The 17,766-nt window shown below is 50.2% G+C and overlaps 1 protein-coding gene across 7 annotated transcripts in view; it reads right to left on the bottom strand.

Moving 5' to 3' along the window:
- fam149b1 (family with sequence similarity 149 member B1) overlaps window positions 1–17,766 on the bottom strand; it is a 166,323-nt gene that overhangs the window by 77,323 nt on the left and 71,234 nt on the right. For 5 of the 7 annotated variants that reach the window (XM_085970128.1, XM_085970124.1, XM_085970129.1 and 2 more), the window contains exon 9: window positions 2,891–2,989. The exons of 1 other annotated variant lie outside the window; for it this stretch is intronic. In XM_085970128.1, the coding sequence (XP_085826254.1) occupies window positions 2,891–2,989 (99 nt within the window). The remainder of the gene's footprint in view (window positions 1–2,890; window positions 2,990–17,766) is intronic. One more of the 7 variants, XM_085970125.1, reaches the window with a different exon arrangement.

Here is a 17,766-nt window from a genome sequence, read left to right as displayed (position 1 = left end):
CATCAGATGGGTTGAGGTACGGGTGGAGGCAGGTAATGTTATAGAGGTGGAAGTAGGTAGTCTTTGTGATAGAGAGGTTGTGGAGTCAGAAGCTGAATTGGACACCGCAGTTTGAACAATCTGATTCAACCCGAGACCGTGGCCGGGGAGCAGGATGGATTCAGTGCCGAGGGTATGGAGTTTCTGGCAGAGACTGAAGACAATGCCTTTGGTCTTCGCAATGCTTAGCTGGAAGAAACTGTGGCTCATCCAAGGCTGGATGTTGGACAAGAAGACAGACTTGAAAGATTGCATTGATATCGTGCCTTTCACAACCTCAGGATGTCCCAAAGCGCTTTACAGCCAATGAAGTACTTTTGAAATGCAGTCATGTTGTAATGTAGGAAGCGCGGCAGCCAATTTGCGCACAGCAAGCACCCACAAACAGCAATGCGATAATGACCAGATAATCTGTTTTAGTGATGTTGATTGAGGAATAAATATTGTTCATGACATAACTCCCCTGTTCGTCTCCAAAATAGTGCCGTGGGATTTTTTACGTCCACCTGAGAGGTCAGACGGGCCTCAGTTTAACATCTCACCTGAAAGACTGCACCTCCAACAGTGCAGCACTCCCTCAACACGGCACTGGAGTGTCAGCCCAGATTTTTCTGCTCAAGTCTCTGGAGTGGGATTTGAACCCACGACCTTCTGACTCAAGAGGCAAGAGTGCTGCCCACTGAGCCCCGGTTGACATGGCCAAGGTTCATACTGCAGAAAGGCCAAGGTTCAAACTGCAGAGGGAAAGGCCAAGGTTCATACTGCAGAGGGAAGGGCCAAGGTTCACACTGCAGAGAGAAAGGCCAAGGTTCACACTGCAGAGGGAAAGGCCAAGGTTCACACTGCAGAGGGAAAGGCCAAGGTTCACACTGCAGAGGGAAAGGCCAAGGTTCACACTGCAGAGGGAAAGGCCAAGGTTCACACTGCAGAGGGAAAGGCCAAGGTTCACACTGCAGAGGGAAGGGTCAAGGTTCACACTGCAGAGAGAAAGGCCAAGGTTCACACTGCAGAGGGAAAGGCCAAGGTTCACACTACAGAAAGGCCAAGGTTCACACTGCAGAGGGAAAGGCCAAGGTTCACACTGCAGAGGGAAGGGTCAAGGTTCATACTGCAGAGAGAAAGGCCAAGGTTCACACTGCAGAGGGAAAGGCCAAGGTTCAAACTGCAGAGGGAAAGGCCAAGGTTCACACTGCAGAGGGAAAGGCCAAGGTTCACACTGCAGAGGGAAAGGCCAAGGTTCACACTGCAGAGGGAAAGGCCAAGGTTCACACTGCAGAGAGAAAGGCCAAGGTTCACACTGCAGAGAGAAAGGCCAAGGTTCACACTACAGAGAGAAAGGCCAAGGTTCACACTGCAGAGGGAAAGGCCAAGGTTCACACTGCAGAGGGAAAGGCCAAGGTTCACACTGCAGAGGGAAAGGCCAAGGTTCACACTGCAGAGGGAAGGGTCAAGGTTCACACTGCAGAGAGAAAGGCCAAGGTTCACACTGCAGAGGGAAAGGCCAAGGTTCAAACTGCAGAGGGAAAGGTCAAGGTTCACACTGCAGAGAGAAAGGCCAAGGTTCATACTGCAGAGGGAAAGGCCAAGGTTCACACTGCAGAGGGAAAGGCCAAGGTTCACACTGCAGAGAGAAAGGCCAAGGTTCACACTGCAGAGAGAAAGGCCAAGGTTCACACTACAGAGAGAAAGGCCAAGGTTCACACTGCAGAGGGAAAGGCCAAGGTTCACACTGCAGAGGGAAAGGTCAAGGTTCACACTGCAGAGAGAAAGGCCAAGGTTCATACTGCAGAGGGAAAGGCCAAGGTTCACACTGCAGAGGAAAAGGCCAAGGTTCACACTGCAGAGGGAAAGGCCAAGGTTCACACTGCAGAGAGAAAGGCCAAGGTTCACACTGCAGAGAGAAAGGCCAAGGTTCACACTACAGAGAGAAAGGCCAAGGTTCACACTGCAGAGGGAAAGGCCAAGATTCACACTGCAGAGGGAAAGGCCAAGGTTCACACTGCAGAGGGAAGGGTCAAGGTTCACACTGCAGAGAGAAAGGCCAAGGTTCAAACTGCAGAGGGAAAGGCCAAGGTTCACACTGCAGAGGGAAGGGTCAAGGTTCACACTGCAGAGAGAAAGGCCAAGGTTCACACTGCAGAGGGAAAGGCCAAGGTTCAAACTGCAGAGGGAAAGGCCAAGGTTCACACTGCAGAGGGAAAGGCCAAGGTTCACACTGCAGAGGGAAAGGCCAAGGTTCACACTGCAGAGGGAAAGGCCAAGGTTCAAACTGCAGAGGGAAAGGCCAAGGTTCACACTGCAGAGGGAAAGGCCAAGGTTCACACTGCAGAGGGAAAGGCCAAGGTTCACACTGCAGGGCGCCGCCAAACTTTAAAAGAGACATGGAAAATCAGGAAATTCGTTAGGTGTTGTCAAAAGTTCAAAGATTATAGGAGGAAGGAAGGAAAGACTTACAGGGATACAAGAATCTGATTACAGACTGGCACTGGTGGAAGCCTAGAACGTACTCGCAGACCTCCATGCCGTAATGTTCTGATTCTATTTTAAAAAGGTATGGAGCAAAGGAATAAATTGATTTTTTTTTTTTTTTTATAAAAAGAGATCCTCTACAGGTGTAAAGAGCTGAACAGCTTCTTTCTGTGCTGTATAGGGTACGATAGTGTAGTGGTTATGTTACTGGACTAGTAATCTAGATGCTTGGACCAATATCCAGGGAACACGAATCCCATCATGGCAGTTTGTGAATTTGAATTCAGGGAAATAAAAAGCTGGTACTAGTAAAAGTGACCACGAAGCTGTCAGGTTGTCATAAAAACTCAACTGGTTCACTAATGTCCTTTAGGGTCCTTACCTCGTCTGTCCTATATGTGACTTCAGCTCCACACCAACGTGGTTGACTCGTAACTGACCTCTGAAGTTGCCTAGCAAGCCACTCAGTTGTATCAAACTGCTAGAAAGGAAAAGAAGAATATAACTGGATGGACCACTCAACTACGACCTAGACATTGAATCAGGACACATCAAAGGAACACGCAGCCCAGTCGGCTCTACGAAGTCCTCCTCACTAACATGTGGGGACTTGTGCTAAAGTTGGGGAGAGCTGTCCCACAGACTAGTCAAGAATCATACCCATCAGCCAACATCCCAGACTCCTCCATCACCATCCTTGGATATCAGGGAGTGGCGGCTCTGGGAGCAATGTTCCCCCTAAGCTGTATGCAGCGATCGGGATATCCCAGGCAGGCCGCTCACCAGCTATTGCGCTGGAAAAGATACCACACAGAAAATTTAAAAGGGACTGCGCACCTAAAATAAAAGTTAGAGGGAACATTGTCTGGACGTCCTCAATATTGACTCCAGATCCCATGAAGTCTCATGGCATCATATCAAACATGGACAAGGAAACCTGCTGATTACCACCTACCACCTTCCCTCAGCTGATGAATCAGAACTTCTCCATGTTGAACACCACTTGGAGGAAGCACCAAAGATAGCAAGGGCACTCTGGCTGGGGGACTTCAATGTCCGTCACCAAGAGTAGCTTGGTAGCATCACCATTTACCGAGCTAACCAAGTACTGAAGGACATAGCTACAAGACTGGGCTTGTGACAATTTTTTATTTTTTTATTCATTCATGGGTTGTGGGTGTCGCTGGCAAGGCCGGCATGTATTGCCCATCCCTAGTTGCCCTCGAGAAGGTGGTGCTGAGCTGCCTTCCTGAACCGCTGCAGTCCGTGTGGTGAAGGTGCTCCCACAGTGCTGTGAGGGAGGGAGTTCCAGGATTTTGACCCAGCGACGATGAAGGAACAGCGATATACTTCCAAGTCAGGATGGAGAGAGAACCAACACGAGGGAATAACCTACTTGACCTCGTCCTCACCAATGTGTCAGGTGAGCCGAGGCACAGAGCTGAGCCAGTGAGTGCAAGGTAAACAGAGTGTGAATTTGCAATCCTGGTGAGAGTGGGACTCTCTGCTAAGTAGTGGGTGAGTAGGTCAAACTGAAATTTAGTCTTAACATTTAGAATTTAGCTTAAACTTTAAAAACTGCTAGGCAGTTAACAGATAACATATGTGAAGGCCTTAGAGAGGGTGCAGAAAAGATTTACAAGAATGTTCCTGGGACTAGGGACAGGGTCACTGGCAAGACTTGGAAGCTAAGCAGAGCCAGGCCTGGTTAGTACCTGGAGGGGTGACCATCAGGGAAGACCAGGTGCAGAAGGTCACTGGAAGGAGCCCCGAGGAGGGGCGGTTGGTGAGCAGGCCCGGGCGTTGGGCTGAAGATTGTCGGACAGGAGGAATGGTGGAAAATGGAATGGTGGCGCGCACAGACACAGCGGCTTTGCTTCTCCCAGGACGGTGCTATTTACATTTAATGTTAATGTTATTTGTACTGGACTCATGGGAGCTTGCAAGATCACATTTCATTGTACAATGACAATAAAGTTGAATTATTATTATATTCAGTTACGTGGATAGACTGGAGAAACTGGGGTTGTTCTCCTTAGAGCACAGAAGATTGAGAGGAGATTTGATAGAGGTGTTCAAAATCATGAGTGGTCTGGACAGAGTAGATAGAGAGAAACTGTTCCCATTGGCGGAAGGGTCGAGAACCAGAGGACACAGATTTAAGGTGATTGTCAGAAGAACCAAAGGCGACAGGAGGAGAAACTGTTTTACGCAGCGAGTGGTTAGGATCTGGAATGCACTGCCCGAGAGGGTGGTGGAGGCAGATTCAATCCTATCTTTCAAAAGGGAATTAGATAAGTACCTGAAGGAAAAAAATTTGCAGGGCTACTGGGAAAGGGTGGGGTGGGGGGGGGGGGGTGCGTGTGGGACTAGCTGAATTGCTCTTAGAGAGCCGGCACAGGCTGGACGGGCCGAATGGCCTTCTTCTGTGCTGTAACCATTCTATGATTACAGTTAGCAGTTAACAGTCAATCAGCTGTAAGTAAGATAGCAAAATACTGCGGATGTTGGAAATCCGAAATAACAACAGAAAATGCTGGAAAAACTCAGCAGGTCAGGCAACATCCATGGAGAGAAATTTGAGTTGACGTTTCGAGTCGAACCCTTCTTCAAAACTGGAAAGAAAAGAAGATAGATCGGAGGCAGGGCTGCGATCGGACAAAAGAATAAAACAAACAAAAGAAGTAAAAGAGAAGTAAATGAGCTGTAAGTGATTGCCTGAATAGGCGGTGAGTACCGTGAGATGGAAGCTGATGCAGTTGTAACACCTTCGAGCAGGAGGCTGTCCAAAGGGAGGAGGGGGGGCAGGTAATGTGGTAGTTGTAGGGGATTCAATGATTAGGGGGACAGACAGCATCCTTTGTAAGCAGGATTGAGAGTCCCACATGGTATGTTGCCTACCTGGTGTCAGAGTGAGAGACATCGCAAACCGGCTTGAAAAGATACTGGAGGGGTGGATCCAGTCATTGTGGTCCACGTTAGGACCAACAACATAAGAAAGAGTAGGCAAGAGGTTCTATTCAGAGAGTATTAGGAGCTAGGAGCTAAATTAAAAAAACAGGACCGCGAGGGTTATAATCTCTGGATTATTACCTGAGCCATGTGCAAATTGGCATAGGGGTAAACAGATTAGGGAGAAACGCAAAACAGCTACTCAAGATTCAGGAGTAAGGTAAGGCTGACTGCAACTGGATGAGACAGAGACCGTCCAAAATAAACTGGGAAAATCTGTTAATGGGTAAATTGACAGATAATCAGTGGGAGATGTTCAAAAAAGAATTTAACGTGATATAGAACCAAAAATCTTGCCAAAAAAATAGCCATGGATGACAAAAGAGGTAAGGGACAACATAAAACTTAAAGAAAAAGCTGAAAAAAATTCAAAAAATAGCACAGATCCTGGCAACTGGGAAAAATAACAAGAACAACAAAAGTTGACAACACAGATAATGACAGCTACAAAAAAGGAATATGAAAGGAAACTTGCAACGGATATCAAAAATCAACACAAATTTCTTTTTACAATTATATTAGGAAAAAGAGGGTGGTCAGGAGCAATGTGAGCCCCTGGAAAACTGAGAATGGTGATATTGTCAATGATAATAAGGAAATGGTGGACATGTTGAATAATTACTTTCCGTCAGTATTTACAGCAGAGGAAGAGGATAGCATGGCAGAAATCCCAAGGAAACTAATATTGAATCAGGGTAAATCTCCTCTGCACCCTCTCAAGGGCCTTCACATCCTTCCTAAAGTGTGGTGACCAGAACTGGACGCAATACTCCAGTTGTGGCCTAACCAGCGCTTTATAAAGGTTCAGCATAACTTCTCTACTTTTGTACTCAATACCTCTATTTATGAAGCCCAAGATCTCATATGCTTTGTTAACCACTCTCTCAATATGTCCTCAGGGATCTATGCACATTAACTCCCAGGTGCCTCTGTCACTGCACACTCTTTAAAACTGTGCCATTAAGTGTATATTGCCTCTCCCTGTTCCTTCTGCCAAAATGCATCACCTCACACTTCTCTATTAAATTCCATCTGCCACTTGTCTGCCCATTCTGCTAGCCTTTCTATGTCCTGTTGCAGTCGATTGGTGTCATCATCAGTTTGCCACCCCAAGTTTGGTGTCATCCGCAAATTTAGAAATTCTACTCTGTATTCCAATATCCAGGTCATTATATAATAAAAAAAGCAGTGGCCCCAGCACTGACCCTTGGGGAACACCACTGTCTAACATCCTCCAGTCTGAAAAACAGCCATTTACCACAACTCGATAGCAAAATACTGCGGATGTTGGAAAGCTATCTCTGCACCCTCTATCTGGCAGCTATCTCTTGCCCTGCCAGTACACTTTACACCTCATCTCAGCCTATTACCATCTCGTCTAGCTTCTAATACCTTTTATTGTCTCTTTTACGTCTTTTGTTTCTTTTATTCTTTTGTCCGATCGCAGCCCTGCCTCCGATCTATCTTCTTTTCTTTCCAGTTTTGAAGAAGGATTCGACCCGAAACGTCAACTCAAATTTCTCTCCATGGATGTTGCCTGACCTGCTGAGTTTTTCCAGCATTTTCTGTTGTTATTTACCACAACTCACTGTTTTCTGTCCTTAAGCCAATTCCTTATCCAAGCTGCCACTGACCCACCTGTTCCATGAGCCTCAATTTTGTTAACCAGCCTTCTATGTGGTACTTTGTCAAACGCCTTCCCAAAATCCATGTAGACAACATCCATTGCATTCCCTTCATCAATCCTCTCTGTTACTTCATCAAAAAATTCAATTAGATTAGTCAAACATGATCTGCCTTTTACAAACCCGCGTTGGCTCTCCTAAATTAGCTTAAACCTCTCCAAATGCCCGTTAATCTTTTCCTTTATTATTTTTTCTAAATCTTTACCCACCACCGATGTTAAACTGACCAGCCTGTAAAAGGTACTAGGATTGTTCTTGCACCCTTTCTTGAACAATGGTGTCACATTTGCCACTTTCTAATCCTCAGGCACTTCACCCGTATCTAGGGAATATTGGAAAATTATGGCAAGCCCTTCTGCTATTTCCTCCCCCAATTCCCTTAGCAACCTGGGATGCAAGCCATCTGGACCAGGTGACTTGTCCACTCTAAGGAAACCCAGCCTTTCTAGTACATCCTGTCTATCAATTGTCACCCCTCCCATTGCTTCGACCTTTTCCACTTCTACCGATATTTTGTCAGCATCCACCTTATTAGTAAACACCGATACAAAGTACTCATCGAGTATTCTAACCTTGCTCTGTGCCTCTAAGCATATATCACCTTCTTTGTCTCTAATAGGCCCCACCCCGTCTCTTACTACCTGCTTACAGTTTACATGCCGGTAGATGTGTGGTAAACCACTTTTGTCGTTCACTATCGTTACACTATAGTTATCACTGTTATATCGTTATCACTGTTCACACTGTTGTATCACTATACGAGGTCGCCTCTTGTCACGCTGTTATACCTGGGCTGAACACTGCTGACTCCGCCCATGGCTCCACCTACCTGCCCAGGTATAAAGGTGGTCGACTGGCTGGTATTCCTCCTTGTTGGATCCGATCACCCACGAGGGTGGGCTCTGTTATTTAGCCAATAAAAACCTATAGTTACTTTCTTAACTCGTCGCTTTTCATTGGCTGAATTGATAGGTATATCAATTTTATTGGCTAAATTTTAAAATGTCGACACTTGAGCAGTCAAACGACCAGCCAAGCGACCAGCCAGACGCCCAGCTACAACAGCCACAGCAGCCGGCCTGGCTGCGAGCCCTCAGACCACCGTACCTGGACCTAAACCCACAGGCAGCAAACTCAGCCCTCGACTTCGAACACTGGCTGAGCTGCTTCGAAGCCTACCTGGGAGAATCCGGCATGCCTCAGAAATCCATGCTAAGAGTTCTGAACGCCCAAGTGAGCCCTAAAGTATTCGCACTCATCCGGGACCTTAAAACATACGAGGACGCCATCAACCGGCTGAAAAGACAGTACCAAACCCCGGTAAATTCCATGTATGCCAGACACCTCCTAAGATCCCGCCCGCAACAGCCAGGAGAGCCCGTGGAGGAATTTTTACGGGTGCTACAAGCACTCGGCAGAGACTGTAACTTTAAAGCGGTAACGGCGGCAGAAAATACTGAAGACAATGTCCGCGATGCCTTCGTGAAAGGCCTGCGGTCCGACTACTCACGGCAAAGACTACTGGAAGCAAGGGACCTAGACCTGGACAAAGCTGCAGCCCTCGCTCTCTCTCTAGAAGTGGCCCATCGGGACCTCGAGGCATACTCAAGGTACTGTAACTCGTGACCCTGGGACTTGGGACCGACCCCGACCGCGATACCCCCCGCAGCAACCCCCCTGGGACCTACCTCAGCGTCGGCGTCCCAGACCCGATCGAGACCGCCACCCCCGGTACCGGCTCCGACATCGGACCCCCGCGATCGGGCCGCCGGCTGCTTCTTCTGCGGCCAGGCAAAACACCCGAGGTCGCGCTGCCCAGCCAGGAACTCTACCTGCTCAAACTGCATGAAGAAAGGCCACTTCGCTAAGGCCTGCAGAGGTGGATCATCAGAGGCCAGCAGTGCCTCATGCGAGCTGTGGGGGCGGCCATCTTCCTTCAAGGCAACAGAGGCCAGCATCCCCACATGTGAGTCATGGGGCGGCCATCTTCGATACAGGCAACCAACACCAGCAGTGCCTCATGTGAGTTACGGGGGCAGCCATCTTCTCCGCCATTTTGTCCAACCTCGTGGGAGACGCCATTTTACCCACCACGCTCGACCGCCACCGTGCCTCTAGACCCGACTACCGCCTCACCCGCAGACTACAGCAACTCGCTCAGCTATACACTAGCCTCCGTCTCACTGGACCAAGCCCGCCCGCATCACCTGTCCAAGTCAATCATGGACATCAGAGTAAACGGCCACGCCACGATCTGCCTGTTCGACAGCGGAAGCACGGAGAGTTTCATCCACCCAGACACGGTGAGCCACTACTCCCTCCCTGTCCTGCCAACGCGCAACCGGATCTCGATGGCATCGAGATCCCACGCCACAGACTTCAGCGGCTACTGTGTTGTGACCCTATCGGTTAAGGGTACGGAGTATAAAAATTTTAAACTCCTCGTCCTCCCCCAGCTATGCGCCGCCGTCCTACTAGGGCTAGACTTCCAATCCCACCTCCAAAGCGTCACGCTAGCATACGGCGGACCCCTCCCCCCACTCACAGTCGACAACCAACAGATTTTAAACCGCCCACCGCGTAACACCTGCGGCCTATCCACCCTCAAGGTCCCGCCACCTTCCCTGTTCGCTAACCTCACCCCCGACTGCAAACCCGTCGCGACCAAGAGCAGGCGGTACAGCGCCGGGGACAGAGCTTTCATTAGCTCTGAGGTGCAGCGTCTCCTGAAGGAGGGCATCATCGAAGGGAGCACCAGCCCCTGGTGTGCCCAGGTCGTGGTAGTTAAGACGGGCAATAAGAACCGCCTGGTCATCGACTACAGCCAGACCATAAACAGGTACACCCAGCTGGACGCATACCCCATTCCCCGCATATCTGATATGGTCAATCAGATCGCACAATACCGAGTATTCTCTACCATCGACCTTAAGTCGGCCTACCACCAACTCCCTATCCGCCCTGAGGACCGCCAGTATACCGCCTTCGAGGCGAATGGCCGCCTCTACCACTTCCTTAGGGTTCCCTTCGGCGTCACCAACGGGGTTTCGGTCTTCCAAAGGGAGATGGACCGGATGGTTGACCAGAACGGGCTGCACGCCACGTTCCCCTACCTAGATAACGTCACCATCTGCGGCCGCGACCGGCAGGACCATGACGTTAATCTGGAGAGATTCCTCCGTATGGCCAAACGGCTGAACCTCACCTACAATAAGGAGAAATGTGTGTTTAACACCTCGCGCCTTGCCATCCTCGGCTGTGTAGTAGAGAACGGAGTCATCGGCCCCGACCCCGAAAGAATGCGTCCCCTCATGGAGCTACCCCTCCCCCACTGTCCAAAAGCTCTGAAGAGAACCCTGGGGCTCTTCGCCTACTATGCCCAATGGGTGCCCAATTATGCAGACAAAGCCAGACCCCTCATGAAGTCCACATCCTTCCCCCTTACGGAGGAAGCGTGCGCAGCCTTCTCCCTCATTAAGGGAGACATCGCCAAGGCCACAATGCACGCAGTGGACGAGTCCATCCCCTTCCAAGTGGAGAGCGATGCATCCGACTTCGCCCTAGCCGCTACCCTTAACCAGGAGGGGAGACCAGTGGCTTTCTTCTCAAGGACCCTACAGGGCCCTGAGATCCGACACTCGTCGGTCGAGAAGGAGGCCCAAGTGATTGTGGAGGCGGTACGACGCTGGAGGCATTACCTGGCAGGCAAACGATTTACCCTCCTCACCGACCAGCGTTCGGTCGCTTTTATGTTTAATAACAAGCTGAGGGGCAAAATCAAGAATGACAAGATATTGAGGTGGAGAATCGAACTATCCACCTATGATTATGATATCTTGTACCGGCCAGGTAAGCTGAACGATCCCCCTGATGCTCTGTCACGAATTACATGCGCCAGCGCGCAAAGTGATAGACTTCAGACCCTCCACAACGACCTCTGCCACCCCGGGGTCACCAGATTTTACCACTTCATTAAGGCCCGCAACCTGCCATACTCCATCGAGGAGGTCAGGACCATGACCAGGAACTGCCAGACCTGTGCCGAGTGCAAACCGCACTTCTTTAGGCCGGACAGAGCAAGCCTGATCAAGGCCACCCGCCCCTTCGAGCGCCTGAGCATCGACTTTAAGGGGCCCCTCCCGTCCTCTGACCGTAATGTGTACTTCCTCAACATCGTTGATGAGTACTCCCGTTTCCCCTTTGCCTTCCCCTGCCCAGACATGACCAGTACCACGGTCATTAAATGCCTGAACGACCTCTTCACCTTGTTCGGGTTCCCAAACTATATACATAGTGACCGGGGCTCCTCCTTCATGAGCGAGGAACTCCGTCAGTTCCTACTAGCGAGAGGTATTGCTGCAAGCAGGACCACCAGCTACAACCCCCGAGGGAACGGCCAGGTGGAAAGAGAGAACGCGACGGTATGGAAGGCCGTCCTCTTAGCCTTAAAGTCTAAGGGCCTCCCAGCCTCCCGCTGGCAGGAAGTCCTCCCGGCAGCGCTGCATTCCATCCGGTCACTACTCTGCACTGCCATTAACGCCACCCCCCATGAACGAATGTTTGTTTTCCCCAGGAAGTCGACTACGGGAACCACACTACCAACCTGGCTGACCTCCCCGGGGCCCGTCCTGCTGCGAAAGCACGTGAGGGCCCATAAAACGGACCCCCTGGTCGAGAAGGTGAACCTCCTGCACGCCAACCCCCAGTACGCCTATGTGGCTTACCCAGACGGGCGGGAGGACACAGTCTCCTTACGGGACCTCGCACCCTCGGGCATTCCGGAGACACCACCTTTACCCCCCCCCACAATTCCAGCTCAGGTAGACGGCACGCCGGAACCCCACGAGCCTTCGCCGACCACGCAGGCACCAGCATCAACACCGGAGAATGCAACACCGCCGCTGCGACGATCAGAAAGGCTTACGAGGCCTCCGGACAGACTGACTTACCAGAACTGGTAGTACACTTCACCCCGCCGGACTCAAATCTAAACAAGGGGTGAATGTGGTAAACCACTTTTGTCGTTCACTATCGTTACACTATAGTTATCACTGTTATATCGTTATCACTGTTCACACTGTTGTATCACTATACGAGGTCGCCTCTTGTCACGCTGTTATACCTGGGCTGAACACTGCTGACTCCGCCCATGGCTCCACCTACCTGCCCAGGTATAAAGGTGGTCGACTGGCTGGTATTCCTCCTTGTTGGATCCGATCACCCACGAGGGTGGGCTCTGTTATTTAGCCAATAAAAACCTATAGTTACTTTCTTAACTCGTCGCTTTTCATTGGATGAATTGATAGGTATATCAAGATGATTTTTGGGTTCCCTTTTATGTTAACCGCCATTCTACTCTCATATTCTCTCTTTGCCAATCTTATTTTCATCTTCACTTCCCCTCTCAACTTATTGTATTTGGTCTGGTTCTCCCTTGAAGAATTCACCTGACATGCATCATACACCCTCTTTTATTGTTTCATCATCTTCTCTATCTCCTTCGTCATCCAAGGAGCCCTTGCTTTGGTTCCCTTACCCTTCTCTCTTGTTGGAATGTACCTAGCCTGTACTTGGAACATCTTCTCCTTTAATATCACCTACTGTTCCGTTATAGTTTTTCCTGTCAGTCTTTGGTTCCATTTTACCCTGGCTAGATCCTTTCGCATCCCATTGAAGTTAGCCCTATTCCAGTTTAGAAGTTCCACTCTAGATTGTTCCTTGCTCCTCTCCATTGCTAATCTAAATCTTATTATACGATGATCACTTGTACCCAAATGTTCTCTCACAGACACTTGGTCGACCTGGCCCACCTCATTCCCCAGCACCAGATCCAGCAATGCCTCCTTCCTAGTTGAGCCAAGAACATATTAGTCAAGGAAATTCTCCTGAACAGATTTCAGAAATTTCTCCCCCTCCTTTCCCTTTACCCTAGCATTATCCCAATCGATATTTGGGTAATTAAAGTCCCCCAATATCACCACTCTATAGCTCTTGCATATCTCTGCGATTTCCCTGCAGATTTGCTCCTCTACCTCCCTCTCACTATTTGGGGGCCTGTAGAATACCCCCAATAGCGTGATCATACCCTTTTTGCTCCTCAACTCTAACCAAATGGATTCTGTCCTTGTCCCCTCAAGAACATCCTCCCTTTCCAACACTACAATGTCTTCCTTAATCAGCACTGCCACCCCACCTCCCTTTTTTCCTTCCTGATCTTTTCTGAACACCTTGTACCCTTGAATATTAAGTGCCCAATCCTCACCAATTTTAAGCCATGTTTCCGTTATTGCCACATCATATTGCCACACGGCTAATTGTGCTTGTAGCTCACCAACCTTATTCACTACACTGTGCATTTACGTACATGCATTCTAAACTCATTTTTGAATTTTTAGTAGTCTTTCTTAGTCTGCTCCTATCTAATATGGTACTACTTCCGCCTCTAGTACTTTCTTCTCTAATACTATCCAACACACTCACTCTTTTATGCACCTTACTCCTCTTTTCTACTCCTATATGCTGGTGCCCATCCCCCTGCCAAGTTAGTTTAAACCCTCCCCAACAGCACTAGCAAACCTCCCTGCAAGAATATTGCTCCCGGCTCTGTTGAGGTGTAACCCGTCCAGCTTGTACAGGTCCCACCTTCCCCAGAAACGGTCCCAATGCCTCAGGAATCTAAAGCCCTCCCTCTTGCACCATCTCTCCAGCCGCGCATTCATCTGTTCTATCCTCCTATTCCTGTACTCACTAGTACGTGGCACTGGGAGTAATCCGGAGATTACTACCTCCGATCTATCTTCTTTTCTTTCCAGTTTTGAAGAAGGGTTCGACCCGAAACGTCAACTCAAATTTCTCTCCACGGATGTTGCCTGACCTGCTGAGTTTTTCCAGCATTTTCTGTTGTTATTTTGGATTTCCAACATCCGCAGTATTTTGCTATCGTACTAGTGTTTGGTTCACTGCCACACCTCTTCTAGGAATGCCTACCTTGAAGAAGTTCTGCTCTTCTCTTCGACGGGATCTCCGTTTGGCTCTTCAACCTTGTTCATCTTCATTACTTTCAATTTCCCTTCTCGTGTTTGATCAGGAATCTGCCAAGACTCGGTTTCACAGCCACATCATTTTCCTCAGCAACTGTCTCCAGTTCCGACTTATTCCACGTGGATTCCAACTAAACTTCCACCCTTCGTGCTTCGAATCCACCCAGGATTACAAATATCTCCAAGATATTCATCGTTCCTCGAACTACTGCTCTCGCCGCATCCTGAGATCCACGCTCAACGCCATGCGGCGCCACATGAACACTCTCGACTTCTCTCTTCAGCAACTCCGGCGCACTCTATCTCAAAGCTGTCCAGGTCCACAGTTCCATTTCATCCTTCGACTCATCCGAAGCTTCAACAAAAAACTTTTCTTCTTCCTTTCCGATGTCAAGGATCGCAAGCTTCATCAACTCTTGGACACCAACGCCCCTCCGGAGCCTTCTTCCCCATCACTTTCCTCTGACCCCCCTTCTCCCCATCTTACCCCCTGCCGCGTTTTCACTATCCCCTCTGACCTTCCACTCTCTGACCCCGAACGATCAGTCCTCAGCAAAGGCCTGAGCTTCATCCCCTTACACCCCCACCTCAATGAATTTCGAGCTCGGCACGATGTTGAGCTCTTTTTCCGCCGCCTTCGTCTCCGTGCCCACTTCTTTGGCCAGGAGTCTTCCCCCCGCACAACTGACCCTTTCTCCCGCTTGCAGAATTCCCGTTCTACCTGGACCCCTCCCCCTGGCCTCTTACCCTCTCTAAATCTCTTCATCGCTAACTGCCGCCGTGACATCGACCATCTCCATTTCTCTGCTCCCCTCACTCACTCCAACCTACCTCCCTCTGAACTTGCAGCACTCCATTCTCTTAGATCCAACCCTGACATTGTCATTAAACCCGCTGACAAGGGTGGTGCTGTTGTTCTTTGGCGCACTGACCTCTACCTAGCGGAAGCTGAACGCCAACTCTCCGACACCTCCTCCTACCTCCACCTGGACCATGACCCCACTACCGAACATCAAACCACCGTTTCCAAGACTGTCACTGACCTCATCTCCTCTGGAGATCTTCGCCCCCCGCTGCCACCAACCTCATAGTTCCCCAACCCACAAACAGGACTGCCCTGGTAGACCCATCGTTTCAGCCTGTTCTTGCCCCACGGAACTTATCTCTTCCTATCTTGACTCTATCTTTTCTCCCCTTGTCCAGTCTCCTCCCACCTACATCCGCGACTCTTCGGACGCCCTCCGCCACTTTAACAGTTTCCAGTTTACTGGCCCCAACCGCTTCCTTTTCACCATGGACGTACAATCCCTCTACACCTCCATCCCCCACCCGGATGGCCTGAGGGCGCTCCGCTTCTTCCTTGAACAGAGGCCCGACCAGTCCCCATCCACCACCACCCTCCTCCGCCTGGCTGAACTTGTTCTCACATTGAACAACTTCTCCTTTAACTCCACTCATTTCCTCCAAATCAAAGGTGTTGCCATGGGTACCCGCATGGGTCCTAGCTATGCCTGCCTTTTCGTGGGCTATGTGGAACAATCTTTGTTCCAGTCCTACTCGGGTCCCCTCCCTCACCTCTTTTTCCGATACATTGATGACTGTATCGGTGCCGTTTCCTGCTCTCGCCCCGAACTTGACAATTTCATTCACTTTGCCTCCAATTTCCACCCTTCCCTCACCTTCACATGGTCCATCTCGGACTCTTCCCTTCCCTTCCTCGACTTCTCCGTCTCCATCTCTGGGGATAGGTTATCGACCAATATTCACTACAAGCCCACTGACTCCCACAGCTACCTGGACTACACTTCCTCCCACCCCGCTTCCTGTAATGACTCTATTCCATTCTCCCAGTTTCTCCGTCTCCGCCGTATCTGCTCCGACGATGCCACCTTCCACACCAGTGCTTCAGACATGTCTTCCTTTTTCCGCAACCGAGGATTCCCCTCTACCGTGGTTGACACTGCCCTCGACCGTGTCAGTTCTATCTCCCGCACTTCTGCCCTCACCCCTGCCCCTCCCTCCCGGAACCCTCCGAGACACCCTAGTCCACTCCTCTATCACCCCAAACAGCCCTTCCCCTTCGCCTGGCACCTTCCCGTGCAAGCGGAGGAGATGTAACACCTGCCCCTATACCTCCCCCCTTCCCACTGTCCAGGGCCCCAAACACCCCTTCCAGGTGAAACAGCGATTTACTTGTACTTCTCGCAATCTAGTATACTGTATTCGCTGCTCACGATGCGGTCTCCTCTACATTGGGGAGACCAAATGCAGATTGGGTGACCGCTTTGCGGAACACCTCCGTTCAGTCCGTAAGGGTGACCCCGAGCTTCCGGTCGCCTGTCATTTTAATTCACCGCTCCATTCCCACTCGGACCTCACCGTCCTTGGCCTCTTGTATTGTTCCACGGAAGCTCAACGTAAACTCGAGGAACAGCACCTCATCTTCCGATTAGGCACTCTGCAGCCTTCCGGACTCAATATCGAGTTCAACAATTTCAGATCATAACCTCGGCCCCTATTTCATTTTTTCTTGTAATTTTTCCACTCCTTTCCCCCCTCCCCCCCTTTCCTTTTGTTTCTCTCTCACACCTGGCAGCTATCTCTTGCCCTGCTAGTATACTTTACACCTCATCTCAGCCTATTACCATCTCGTCTAGCTTTCCTCCCCCCACTGTGCAGCTGAGCCACCCTTGGTGCCATGGACTTGACTCTGGCTGCACTCCCCAGAGGAACTATCGCCGTCACCAGTACTCAGAACAGAATACTGGTTGGAGAGCGTGATGCACTCCAGGGACTCCTGCACTACCAGCCTGGTCCTCCTCTTCTGTCTGGCGGTCACCCATTCCCTCTCTGCCTGCATACTCTTAAGCTGTGCGGTGATCACCTCTAGAAACGTGCTATCCACGTAACTCTCAGCCTCGCGGATGCATCGCAGTGACTCCAGCCGCCGCTCAAGCTCCGGAACCCGGAGCTCGAATTGCTGTAGCTGGCGACACTTCCCGCACATGTGGTCGTCCAGGAAGAGGCAGGCAGTGCAGGAATTCTTCGGGAGTGTGGCACACTCAAACCGGTTTTCAGTGCTGGATACTGGCGAGGGAGACGGCACCTCAGGGGAATGCAGTCCAGAGCACATCCACCGCACTGTGGGGCAAATGACTGCACAGCGGGGCATGGCAAAGTGTAGAAATACAGTGGTCATAGGGAATTCGATAGTCAGGGGGATAGATAAGCGTTTCTGCAACTGCCAGCGTGACTCCTGCATGGAGTGTTGCCTCCCTGGTGCCAGATAAAGGATATCACTGAGAGGGTGCGGAACATTATGAGGGGGAAAGGAGAACAGCCAGAAGTCATGGTCCATGTGGGAACCAATGACATAAGAAGGACAAGGGTTGAGGTCCTGCAGGCAAAGCTTCAGGAGCTCGGGAGGAAATTAAAGGGCAGGACCTTAAAGGTAGTAACCTCTGGATTATACAAGGTGTTCCCCAGGGGTTGGTATTGCGACCACTGCTCTTTTTGAAACG

Source organism: Somniosus microcephalus, chromosome 29 (assembly GCF_052327205.1).
Source record: "Somniosus microcephalus isolate GS21.2 chromosome 29, FLI_Smic_1.0, whole genome shotgun sequence".
Taxonomy (NCBI): Eukaryota; Metazoa; Chordata; class Chondrichthyes; order Squaliformes; family Somniosidae; genus Somniosus; species Somniosus microcephalus.
The sequence above is the reverse complement of the archived record's forward strand: the minus strand, read 5'-3'. Positions and strand labels throughout refer to the sequence as shown.